This window comes from Phalacrocorax aristotelis, chromosome 4 (genome assembly GCF_949628215.1).
Source record: "Phalacrocorax aristotelis chromosome 4, bGulAri2.1, whole genome shotgun sequence".
Lineage (NCBI taxonomy): Eukaryota > Metazoa > Chordata > Aves > Suliformes > Phalacrocoracidae > Phalacrocorax > Phalacrocorax aristotelis.
The window spans coordinates 37,396,129-37,409,313 of NC_134279.1; the positions used below are offsets into that span (position 1 = coordinate 37,396,129).

Here is a 13,185-nt window from a genome sequence, read left to right on the forward strand (position 1 = left end):
AGCAAAAGTATTTGCCTGACTTCAGAAAGCTACAGAGCCAAGCCCTGCTGTCCCTATGCAGCTCTGTTTCTTTGAATTTCAATCCACTTATAGTAATTGAAAGTGTTTAAGGATCTTCAGCCAACAGTGCAATGGATTCCTCCTGCCTGTTTTCCCAGGAACTCTTTATCACTTTTTTCAACCAGTAATTCACCTGAATATGGTTGATATAAACCAAAGAAAGCTACTACTCCTTCATGCTCCAAGTGTTCAGCAAGATCAGGCATACCTCTGGCCTCACCAAGATCAATGCCATTTAGGACAGGAGAGCTTGATGGAGAAATGGAGATAAGAGGAGAAGGGGGAGTGATACACAAAGCTGAAAGTAGTAGTAGAAAGAATGTGTAATCCAAAAACAGGGGTCAGCAAAGTGGAAAGAGCCTGTTGGGACGTAAGTGAAAGGCACAGAAGGGTGGTGGCAGCTCAGAGCTGGAGAGGCATCTAAGGCCAAATGTTTCTTGGGTCAGGGGAATAAGGGAGGAGGAGAATTACTGAGGATCGCTTATTTGAACGAGGAGGCATGCAGGCTTATTGCTGGGACAAGGCTGGTTTTAAGGACCAGTCAATGTAGGTAGCTGCCTATATTAGCCAGTATGGTGTGGTGAAAAAGCAGACATCAAGTGTTTATTATTCTCTGACAGTAACTATTTATTGGCAAAATCAGCAACCTGGTAAGATTGGTGTATTTAATTCTACTAGTATTGACTTGGAATTAGATTGGAGCAAACACGAATAAGTGTTTTATCTTGAGACAATAGGAAAGTACTTGTGCTGGTTGGGGTAGAAGAGACTTGATAATGAAAATAGGAAGGTATGGTGGTTTAGGTTTTCTCTCTTTTTTTTTTTTTTAATTTATGACTTGAATTATTACTATTAGTTTTAAATGGCAGGTTTTGGAAATTTTTAGAACCATGCAGTATGTATGATGAGAACTCTCAGATCCTGGTGAATTTTTTTTTTCTTTTTCTGTTGGTTTCCCCCTCCCCCCCCCCCAGTAAGTGAATTTGTGCAAGGTGTATTGTAGTATCAAGTCCAGGTACCCTTCCTACAGATTGTTACAGAGAATGCTGATGATTCAGAATATATTAAAACCAAATTTATAGATTGTTTAATGTTGCCTTATTTAATAGCTTAGTCAGAAATTCCAGTCTAAAGAATCCTCATATGAAATTCCAATTTAGAATAATTTCTACTGCAGTGTTCTTCAGCTTCTAGAGTAAATAATTTATTTCCATTAATCTGTATAGGACTTTCTGTTGACTAGGAGTAAAAATAATATAGCTGAAGAGCCTAATGAAATTTTCAGGTTCTTATAATTCATCATAGTATCAGTCATTTTATAAGACAGAATGATCTAATCTCTAATCTGTCTTCTACAATTTTCATTAATTGCACCAATCATGAATTATTCTACTAGAAAATGATCTAGAATACATTTTTATGATCATCTCAATACCTTTCTCTTGGTTAAAAGCTCAGCTCAAGGATATTTAACACAGTTAATACTTGCATGGCCATTTTTGTCATAAATAGAGCAGTGATTGAAGACTGTTTCAGTAAATATTTTAGTTAATGAGCACTTTAGATTTTAAAATTTATATCTGCTGTAAGTTACATATGCTTACTGATTTATGACTAACCTTAATTTTTTGAAGAGGAAGTGACTTTTGTGACAGAACATAGGAATATAAACAGACTCAAGTGTATTTTTAGGGTAAAGCAGTAAAAATAGAAAAACACACAAAACCCACAAAACAACAAACAACACCTCCTCAAAAAAAAAAACCCTAACCCCCCCACTTTAACACTTTAAACATACATACTAGCTCTTCCAAATCCATTTCTTAGTGTGATTTTTCAGAGAAGTCTTTTGCGTTCCTATTTATATATTTTGTCCTCATCCTCTGCTTTAAATTTTCCTACTTTGTCTATTTTCACTATTATAACCATAGGCTTCAGTTTTTATTGCTGGATCCTGCTGATTTTTAACACTGTGAAGAGTGACATACTTTTCTCTAGTTTAGCCCTGAAGAAAAAGGTTTTATGTATTTATATGGTGATGATTTTAAAGGCATATGTTCTTTGTGGTCCACAGTAAATTAAAGGTGATTTTATCATCAGTGGCATTGCTGTTTTGCAAGTGCATTCCATTTAAAGTTAGAAGCAAGCTTACACAAATAATTATAAAATCTTATTTTTTTGTCAGTATGTATATTTTCCACAGGCAGTGAGTGGCATGGATTAGAAGACGACAATGACATGTTTTTTGATAAATAAAATGCTGTGGGTTCAAATCCAAATAATTGTTTTTATTATTTCTGTCAAACTCTATGGATTCAAATCCAAGTAATTAGTTTCAATTTTTTGCCAAGCTCTGCATGTGTTTTAGTGATATAAAGTGCACCAGGCATAAGCTTTAGGTTTGAGAGTTAGGAGGGTTTAAAAAGCTTCTAGAAAAATGGAAAAGAATAGGGCAAGAATTAATAGACTTTTAAAGGAACTTAATAAGAAGTGAGTTTAGATAGTAAACTTTTCTGCCATTGAATAATGGCTGGAGATTTTAAGAACATCCGTGATTTGAGGTTCAAAGATGTTATTACATGAATATATGGAAATTATGAATAATTTAGAGTTCTTTCTGCCTTTACTGTAAGGAGATATTAGATGTCCTGATTTATTTATTTTTAATTATTTACAATTTCTCAGGGGGAGAAGGAAAGATATAAGAAAGGAAAAGAAGATACAGTGTGAAGATTTGCATTAAAAGCTACTATACTCCTTTCAAGATCTTGTTTTAATACCTTCTCATTAAGAAGCGTTTGAAGAAAAGATATCTTTGTATTGCAGCTTATTGTGATAGATCTGGGAAAAAAAGGCTACAGCTGTGAACATTTTTTTGGTTGTGGTTGTTTTTTTAATAGTAGCATAAAAACTGATATGTTGTTTTTAATGGCACTGGCTAGAAGAACACCCCGCAGAACTTGGTGTCTGCTATGGTATTTAATTGACTTTAAATTGTTTATACATGATTATTGGAGCAGCAGCAAAAAAAAAGCCTGTGCAACAATGCACTGCACTATAACATCATTACTAACCACTCTCTGAGCAAACAACATTGAATCATCTCACCGGTTGTATGCTTTAGATCCATTCACCATGATCAACAAAAGCTGAGAGAAAACAACATGGTGGACCCAGAGTAAATGGCAGAACACATCCGAAAGCATCTGCCCATCTTTCTGTGGGCACAGATGGCTTAGCTGAGACAAAGTTCAACGGATTTCTGAGGTTGTCTGACATGGCAGAGCTTTTTTTTGTAATTTTCCGAAAATAAAGGGGCCACAATGTTAGACTAATTTGACCTTTGGGGTAATGGAAGGGGTAAATTCTCACACAACTTCTGTATTAACACTCCTGAACAAGTGTAAGACGTGCATGCTGACTTTCTGTTCTTTTGAATGGAAAAAGGTCTGGAGTTTTGGTAGATCCAAATGCCAGTGCCATCAATAAGAACTGGCATTGTTCTGCTTCCTCCTGGAAGACAGTGGGTTCACTTTGTTGCTAAGACTTCTGCCAAGATCCATGAGGTTTTTTTTCTTCTCTGACATCTTTCTGATACTGTGAAGAAACATCTGTTTTACAGTAGCATGACGTCTTCTCTTTGGCCATTGCATTAAGTCTAGTGAAAGACCAAAATACTTTAAAATCTCTGTCCTCAGTGTAAAATTAAAAAAAGAAAAAAAGAAAATAAATTAAAAAGCAGGTACCTGCACTCTTCTTTTTCTGCTGAATTAGCACCTGTGATGACTCTAGTAAGGAGTGTTCTTCTGGATTGGAAGTAATCTTGGGGGAGGAGTTACAGTCCTGGAATCTCCTTCCTATTGGTGTAGTAGGTGAAACAGAAAGGCCAAACACCTTGGGGTTCACAAAACTTATGCTTTGTTATATGAAGGTCACTTTCCCCTACAAATACCCTGCAGTGGGAGTGTTAGGACAATTCAGGTGCCTCAGTTGTGTCTGTGGCTTCTGTGTGTACTCTAACCATGTCTTTAATGTAGGAGTTAGACTCCCAGGGATGTAGGCTTAGGCAGGTGCCTAGCTACTGGCCTAGAAGACAAAGCTGTTCTGGGTCTGCCCAGAAAGTAGCCTTTCTAAACCAAACAAGGAGATAGCTAAAGAACCTCAACACATCACAAAATCAGCAGGTTTGCTGGATAGCAGTTTTGGACCTGAACACTTCAATTTTTCTAAGGTGAAAGGTTACTTAGGTGCTCTTTGCATCTGATGTTTTGCCCATAGCATTATGACATTTCAGAACAAAAATATTTATTACTTGTTTAGCTGTTCTGTGCACACAGAATGCTGGAATTGCATTTAAATAAAGGCTATCATCAAAATGTAAGTTGGTCTGACTCTACAACTTCTGGAAACAAAATTTAGTAAAGATAGTATATTTATTAAGATAAATAGAGCTTGATTTCTAACCTCATCTTTACTGAGATTAATTTTAAAAAAATTTTAAAGATCTAGTAATTTTACATTTTATTTACTTCTGTTCCCCTTTTAGTCAGGACCAGGATTGTTATAAAAAATTACAAATAATCAGTTGATATTTCCAAATATCTTGCATATATACAGTTATTTTCAGCTGAAAGCAAGTCTGTTGTAAGGGCTGCTCTCTTCCAGAAGAGCTTCATTCTAATGTAGAAATCAGAGGAAGAGGCAAGCATTCAGTCTTTGCTGGGCAGCCTGACCTCTACCTCATGTCCCCAGTGTTTGAAACATTTCCATAGGTAATGAAGATGCTCCTGTGCTTCATGCAGACCCCGTTCATGCTAATGCCTACACAGAACAAATGAGAACAATGTGTGGTTACAGGCACAGTTAAGAGCCATCTGGACTACAATGACATTTATGTGTACAATATTTGACAATATCTCTTAACTCTATTGAAAGTAACTATTTGCATTCCCATGCTCTGTCATGACAATATGCAAAGATCACCTCCTGAAGGAGGTGGCCATTTCCCATCAGTTAATGAATTTTCCACTAACTCTTTCATCTGTTGGGCCACTTTCAAATGTTTTCCAAGGTGTGTGTAACACTGTCCATTTCAAAATAGACCCCAGATATGTTAATTAAAGCAAGACCCTTAAGAAATAGGTGTCTGAGTTGAATTAGTTTGACTGCATTGAAAGTCACAGGAGGTAGTTGCCCAGTTCCTTTACTAGTTCTTGACAAGTAACCTTGTCTCTCATTCTTTTTCCTTGAGGGTTTATATATGTATATACCCTTTTTTATATATATAATATGTAAAAATGTAGGAATGCTTCCATATCTATATACAAGTCTCTAGCAGTTACTTCTGAAATTACAAACAGTTCAGTAGAGTTCTGGGAATATTTTGACCAAAAAGCACAATCACAGTACAAAAGCACTATGAAAAGGCAATTCTGCTTTTGTGATATATAGTAGCACTCGAGTAGAGAAATACTTCATTGTGGGAAAAATGTGCAAAACTCCGATGAGAGATTTTATTGAATATAATCCTCAAAGCAAAATAAAGCCGTAACATTTATTAAAACAAGACAGCGTTTGATATCTCAGTTTAGACTGTATGTAGTTTAGTGAATAAAGGGGACATCACAAACAAGGTGATAAAATATATAGTGAACCATTGGAAGAATAATTGCTAGTATAGAGTAGTAAGCTGAACATTTAATATACTCAAAATCTAAAAAGACACACAGTGTGTGTCTGTTATATATTTATTGCCTCTGATGTATATTTCTTGGTATTTAAGTGTATTTAAATTGTTAAATATAAGGAAAATGCTGAACATTTGCTAAAACCAATTGATTCTACCCACTTGCTCTTGCAACAAAGAACATTTCCTATATTACCTCTCTTGGAATCTTTTCCCCCTCCAAGGAAAAATATTTGTTATCTGATTTTAGACCTCCTTTCTCTTAGCCTCTGTTAGTGGTACCGTGTCCCACCTCCTCTTGTTGCAATAGCAGCCCCCCCGTATGTGGTGAGGAATCCTCCTTGTGCCTGTTTCAGAAAGATTTCAGCCTTCTTGAACACTGCCTCAGCTGCATATGCCATTCTAGCTGAGGTCTCCCTACGGTCGTACACTAGCACTGTGTTCTTTGACTCTGCTGGTACAATCTCTACCCAAAATATCCTATTATTTTGTTTGTCTTTCTCACTGTTGTGTTAGATCGGTTCTGAGTGTCTAGTTCATAGTCCCCTTGAGTAGTTTTAATTTGTTTTTAGTGTGTCTACAGTGTAGACATGTATCTAAGCTGATCGCCCTGGACTCCCCCAGTAGTCTCTGAAGTTGCTGGAGATTAAGTTAATGGAATCCTAGGCACAGTTCATTTCATCTTAAGGAAGGTGTCTAACAGGTCAAATGGATGACACATTAAAAAGCAAATTTTTCCTCTCTTGACTGTAAAAAAACAACTAATATGTCAGGAACAGATTTAGACATTGCAGATATCCAAATCAAGATAAAAATATTTCTACTTCACAGAATTACAGAATGATACAGATTGGAAGGGACCTCTGGAGATCACCTTCTCCACCCCCAAGCTTGAGCAGGCACACCCAGAGCAGGGGGCACAGGAATGCATCCAGGTGGGTTTTCAGTGTCTCCAGGGAAGGAGACTCCACACCCTCCCTGGGCAGCCTGTGCCACTGCTCTGTCACCCTCACGGGAAAGAAGTTTTTTCTCATATTGAGGTGGAACTTCCTGTGTTCCAACTTGTGCCCATTGCCCCTTGGCCTGTCATTGGGCACCACTGAAAAGAGTCTGGCCCCATCCTCTTGACACCCGCCCTTCAGATATTAATAAGTATTGATAAGATCCCCCCTCAGTCTTCTCCAGGCTGAACAAACCCAGGTGCCTCAGCCTTTCCTTCTATGAGAGATGCTCCAGTCCCCTGACCATCTTTGTAGCTCTCCACTGGACTTGCTCCAGCAGTTCCCTGTCTTTCCTGAACTGGGGAGCCCAGAACTGGATGCAGTACTCCAAACGTGGCCTCACTAGGGCAGAGTAGAGAGGGAGGAGAACCTCCCTTGACCTGCTGGCTGCACTCCTTTTAATGCAGGTGAGGGATACCATTGGCCTTTTTGGCCACAAGGGCACATTGTTGGCTCATGGTCAGCTTGTTGTCCACCAGCACTCCTAAGTCCTTCTCAACAGAGCTGCTTTCCAGCAGATGAACCCCCAACCTGTGCTGGTGCATGGGGTTGTTCCAAGGTGCAGGACCCTACACTTGCTTTTGACTGGCTAACATTGTGTGCTTAAATCTTTTTATAGTATCCTACAGCTTTTATATATATATATAAAAAAATACCTTGGCCTTCTGGGGGTGTCTTCTGCAGTTACATCTTCAGAAGATTCAGTTACTGAGCATACAAAAGAGCATACTGGACTTTTAGTTAAGGATTTCTAAATTACTGGATAACAGTTAAAGGTATGAAAGTCATATCTTGCCAGTTTTTCTTGGACAGCACATGATTAATATCTGCTTAGTCTGGCATGACTTTATTTTGTCTTTACTTTTCAATTTTATCTTCTCAATTGCAGCTTACAAATGTTATTAAGGCCTCTAATACATTTTAAATTTAGGTTGAATAAAATTGCATACGGATGTTGTGTTTTCTCTTGGCAATAAGGCATTTATTTAGAGAGAACTCTTCTCGTTTGACATGAATGCTACCTGTGTTTCATAGCAAATAACAAAATCCTTACACACTTCAGTGCATTATATTATAGTTTAAATGATTAGTTTATTATTTTCAAAGTTCAAGAATTATGATGAAGCAAGATTTTTCTTTTGCACATCCTTTGCCATGCTTTAATTAACGGGTGATTTTTAGAAGCTATAGGATAATACGTATACCATTTTATATAAAGTGACTGGTTTTATCATGTGAAGTTGGAAGTAACTGAAATGAAGTTAGGAGATTTACACTCCTGTAAAAGTAGTAGGCTGTAAGAGCCCATCCCACTTCCACAGAATAATATTCTAAGTAGTGTTCCCACTTATTTTAATCATGCAGATCAGAACGTGGATGAATCTTCAGTATAAAACAAAGTGAATCAAGACAGAGCTAATGAGTCCGTTAACTTACGACGATTTTATTTATGTATGCAGACACACACACACACAGACACCCCTCTGCATGAGCAGGTTATCGGTCTGTCATTTCTTGTTTATGGTAATGAGTTCACTTTGTTTTAGTTCATCAACTTTAAAACTATCTACAGCTTAATGAATAGATGTAATGAGCCCCAGGAAGGTTATTAGGAGCTGAAAGCGTATGCAGAATAAAGCACTAAGAAATGATGCGTGGGCTGTTTGCTTTTATGGCATCTTCAACAACATGAAGATGTTCGTAAAATATTTTGAGATCTTTAGATTAAAGCTGACTTAACCTAAATTGAAGCATGTGGACTTTATATATGTGATGACATGTATACACATACAGATATATACTGATAGGCAAAGCCCTACACTAACTGAATGTATGACTGAGCTGTGAATATTCAAGCCAGTAATTATACACTATAGGGATAATATTCTTGTGATAATGCATTAAATGTATCCCAATGATCAAATGAAACATAGGATAACTGAATTAGCACTATAACTTCTCAATTTCAAGTTCCTATTTTCTCTGCTACCCAAAGTATGTTTCAGTGGTTAATGACAGTGCTGGATCCAACGTTTCTCAAAACGCTGGTGTGGTACAACATGTTTCTGTACTGCAAAGAGCTGTGCTTAAAGCAGTATTGCTAGCCAGTCCCCAAAAAATGAGTCAGGGTCCTTTCTCTTCTCCTCATCTCCAAATCCAAATCCATGTCCATCACTTAATCACTGTTACTCCACTAACTGAAAGTAGTATCAGCTCCAGCCAGTCTTTCACTTCATTCTTCTGTTCTGATCCCTTTAAAGATTTCCATGCAAGTCACTGAGAGAACTTTCTTGAGAAGATTCACATTAATCACCCAGTAAGCTTATACATCTGAAAAAAGCGTTCCACCTTCCTTTTCTTCCTCTCCAAGGTCTAACAGTTGCATACAAAAATGACCTCAATTCAGGAGCCTGCCTCGGTTGCAATTACGAGAGCCTCTGCATGACTTGAGCTATCTAATTAAAATTCTCATTAAAGTCTGAGCCATTGAAGCAAAAAGCCAATCTATCATTTCTCACTGCTTTACAGTTTATATATTTTCAGCATCTAATGGCCTTCATAGGGATCATTGCATTCATTCATAAGGCTGTAAGTAGTTATATTCTGGCCCATATTTCCAAAAATGTCCCTTAAATTTGGCATAATTACAATGTTCTGGACTCATAAAGCCCATCCAACAAAGTCCTCGGTGTACATGCACATGTGGTTTCTGTTCAGTTACTTAGTTAAGATGTAAAATTTTCCAGTCACTGAAGATAACTGCTTTTGACTGTTTAGCCCCAGCTTCTGATCCATGTGATCGCAGGATTGTCTGATGTCTCAAAAGCTTGAAAGCTCCTTATGTTGTGTCAGACTAGGAATATGGGGCTATTCCTTGCCTATATTGTTCTTTGAGGGGCACCACTTCTTCTTCCAGAGATCTCAGCCCAACACCTGTTTTTGCAGGATGTTGCCAAGGTATTACGTATTTGAAAATAGCTACTCCTCAGTTTTTATATTTAACAGATAAGAAATTAAGCATACATATATACAAATATATGTTCTTTGGTTTTGCTTGTATATATATATGTGGGAAGAGACGTAGTCTAGAGATCTGTGTAGAACTAGAGAATCTGCAGATACAAAGAATAATGTATCTAATAGATCTACATATATCTATCTAATACATCTAACAGATAACAGAATTAGAAAATCTAGAGATCTGTAGACAACTGCACCTCCATGAAGAGTGTAATCAGATGAACAATTTCTTATTTTTAGAGGCTAACTCAAGTTAAATAGTGGAAATTATTTTTTTCCCCCCTTCGCCTCCATGGACTTCCAGCCATATTTGCACCCAGAACTGGTGCACAGTTGTGGTGAGGAAGGAGTAATTCACACTGAAAACAGCTGTAAATCTTCAGTTTAGACTTATTAGCACTGTCCCCAACCATTCTGATGGAGAACACTTCAATAATTTGCATAAATGCCCTTCAGAGTCTCTTGACCTCCAAACTACAGAAAAACTGATCTGTTTTAAGTATATCTTACTGTCCTTTTTATTTTAATGTTTCTTTGTTTAATGGATTAATGAGGATTGGAAGGCATAGTGAATCTGAATCTGGTTTTTAATTCAATATTTTCACTTCTTTTCAGTATACGTCTGCTCTGACCTATGATGCTGTTCAAGTGATGACAGAAGCTTTCCGTAATTTGCGTAAACAGAGGATTGAGATTTCCAGAAGAGGAAATGCCGGAGATTGTCTTGCAAATCCAGCTGTACCCTGGGGTCATGGTGTAGAAATAGAAAGGGCATTGAAACAGGTAGCTTCCTTGGAGTGAATGCTGGGATGAGTGCACGTGTGAAATTCTCTATAAATGCTTGCAAAGAACCTTCCAGTCTCCTAATCTGCCTGGGTCTTGCTGAGAATAGTGTGGAAATGAACTCCTCAGGAATGAATCTTATACTAAGATAATAAATTGGGTGTGGAAAATAGTCTAAACTGAATGTTTTGAAATATCAATAATGATTTATGGAAATACAAAATGTATTTTCTAAAAAGAAACAAAATTAATTCTTCTGCCACTTTCATCTTTGTCTATATAGGTTCAGGTGGAGGGTCTAACAGGGAATATAAAGTTTGATCAGAATGGCAAGAGAATCAATTTTACAATAAACGTCATGGAACTCAAAAGTACTGGTCCTCGGAAGGTAATTTGAATTGTCTAACAGTGTCTTTAAAGGTTTTACCGTGCTAAGCAACGGGATAAGGTAGGTAATGGAAAACTATAGATTAATTAAAGCATGAGTTGTGATAATATTTATTCATAGGTGTCTTCTACAGTGGTCTTGCAGAACAAAGTAAAAATATGTATTATTTCTTTCTAACAAATACAAGGTGTTATTTCTGGTAAGTACTACTTAAGAGTATTTTCCTTTCAATTTTGTGGATTAAACTTTTTGCTTTCTGATCTGAATTGCTGAACGTAAGCCAGTAATTGAGGAAATATGCTTCTGAATGACAAATGCAGAATACAGCTTTTTAGTGATGTTTCTTTAAACGTGATTATCTTTCTGCTCTAATTCCAAACCTTTCAGGAAAAGCCAGTTTCTCACACCTTCTTAATCTGGAGTATTTCATAACCCTTTCAATCCTACAGTGTGTGATGTTGATACTAAAACCTGTAAATATGTGAATGAAAATGGTGTACCTGTATTAGACAAATGAATGCGAACAAATGTCATTAGTTCAATCTTGTTACTATTTGTTAAAGTTTTTAACTACATAAATAGAAACATTTACACTGGTAAATCCATAGCTAATATATTCTCTGAGCATAATTCAAGGGCATAGTAATAACATGCTTTACCTTTTCTATGAAAGTTCATATTCACTGGTGTCTGTGCATCCTATAAACTCTCTTTAGATTGGATATTGGAGTGAAGTGGACAAAATGGTTGTGAATCCTCTTGATGGCCCTCTTGGAAATGAATCTTCAGGACTAGAGAATAAGACTATTATTGTCACCACTATTTTGGTAATTAACCTCATATTTTGTCAGAAGACAGTGTGTCCTACAGTGATTTGTTTCTCATCATTACGTTAAATATAGTCTTTTTATTATTTGACATTGTGACCTGTTACTCATGATACAAAATAAAATCTGGAAATTAAGGAAAAATATGTGATTCAGTATGCAGTTTTGTTCTGTAGAAGACAAATGGTCATTGATTGAATATCCTAGAAAGTTAAAATTTTTAGACCTGAAAATGAAATACCTGCTTTCAAAGGAGAGAACTTTGTCTGAGAGGCAGAAACATAGTGTTAGTGTTAGAAAATGGATTTTGCCAAGCTGGAAAGAGACTGGTTCTTATGCTTCAGAATCATAGCTGCTATGGGTTGGTGAAGTGTAAAATAAAATATTAAAAGTTGTCTAGAAAATAATGTTATGTACTGTCATAGAATGGCATTTTTCTGTAAGTTACACAGCTTCTTCATCCATTTGGAGGAGTCACAGGCTAGCATAGGGATTTTGCAGGATGCAAGAATAATTCCGTAACAACTGAACAAAGAGGAGATACATTACTTTAATGCGACTTACAACTCATCAAAAGTTTTGCTGATGATAGAACTTTACTGCATAGTTACAGATATCTTACCTATTGTTTGTGTAGTAACTTAATGAAGATATAGCCTGGAGAGCCTGAAGTGTTTTCCCAGGGAGGGATGTGGTTGTGAAATAGGAAAGAATTTTCTTATATTAAGACAACAACAAAAGCAACTAAATACCTTTGCCTTCTTCCATCCAAACTGTATGAGAGAAACTGATTTTGGAACTTACTCTTTCTTCTCTGAATGCATAACTCCTGTTAACATTCATGGTCATTATTAACATACTGCTGGGAATCACTACACCTGTAAGTATTGTTATTTGTATATGACTGTGGAGAATGCAGCTTTTAAATGTGTGAAGGACGTGTCACATTAATAATTAACAGCTAACATATACATAGCATGTATTATTCAGATGTTATCTTCTCTCTTTGTTTCACATGTAAAAGGAAGCATATTAACCTATGAAGCACACAACTGATACATGTGTCTCTTTACCAAGTAGCTAAGGCAAGTTCTTTCTGTGCAGGAGTCCCCATACGTCATGATGAAGAAAAATCACGAAATGCTTGAAGGAAATGATCGATATGAGGGCTACTGTGTGGACTTAGCTACAGAAATTGCTAAACACTGTGGATTCAAATATAAGCTCACAATTGTTGGGGATGGCAAGTATGGGGCAAGGGATGCAGACACGAAAATCTGGAATGGGATGGTTGGAGAACTTGTTTATGGGGTAAGAAAATCTTTTATAATGAAGCCATTAAAGATGACTGTTAGAAGGAATGGGACTTGGTTTGGTTTTCTCTGTAGAGCAGAGGAAAATTATCTAATTCCTTTAACA

The 13,185-nt window shown here is 36.7% G+C and overlaps 1 protein-coding gene across 5 annotated transcripts in view; it reads left to right on the plus strand.

The window, feature by feature from the left end:
* GRIA2 (glutamate ionotropic receptor AMPA type subunit 2) overlaps window positions 1-13,185 on the plus strand; it is a 99,462-nt gene that overhangs the window by 61,751 nt on the left and 24,526 nt on the right. For all 5 annotated transcript variants that reach the window (XM_075091012.1, XM_075091013.1, XM_075091011.1 and 2 more), the window contains exons 7-10: window positions 10,384-10,551; window positions 10,835-10,939; window positions 11,656-11,766; window positions 12,871-13,077. In XM_075091012.1, coding sequence (XP_074947113.1) covers window positions 10,384-10,551; window positions 10,835-10,939; window positions 11,656-11,766; window positions 12,871-13,077 — 591 coding nt within the window. The remainder of the gene's footprint in view (window positions 1-10,383; window positions 10,552-10,834; window positions 10,940-11,655; window positions 11,767-12,870; window positions 13,078-13,185) is intronic.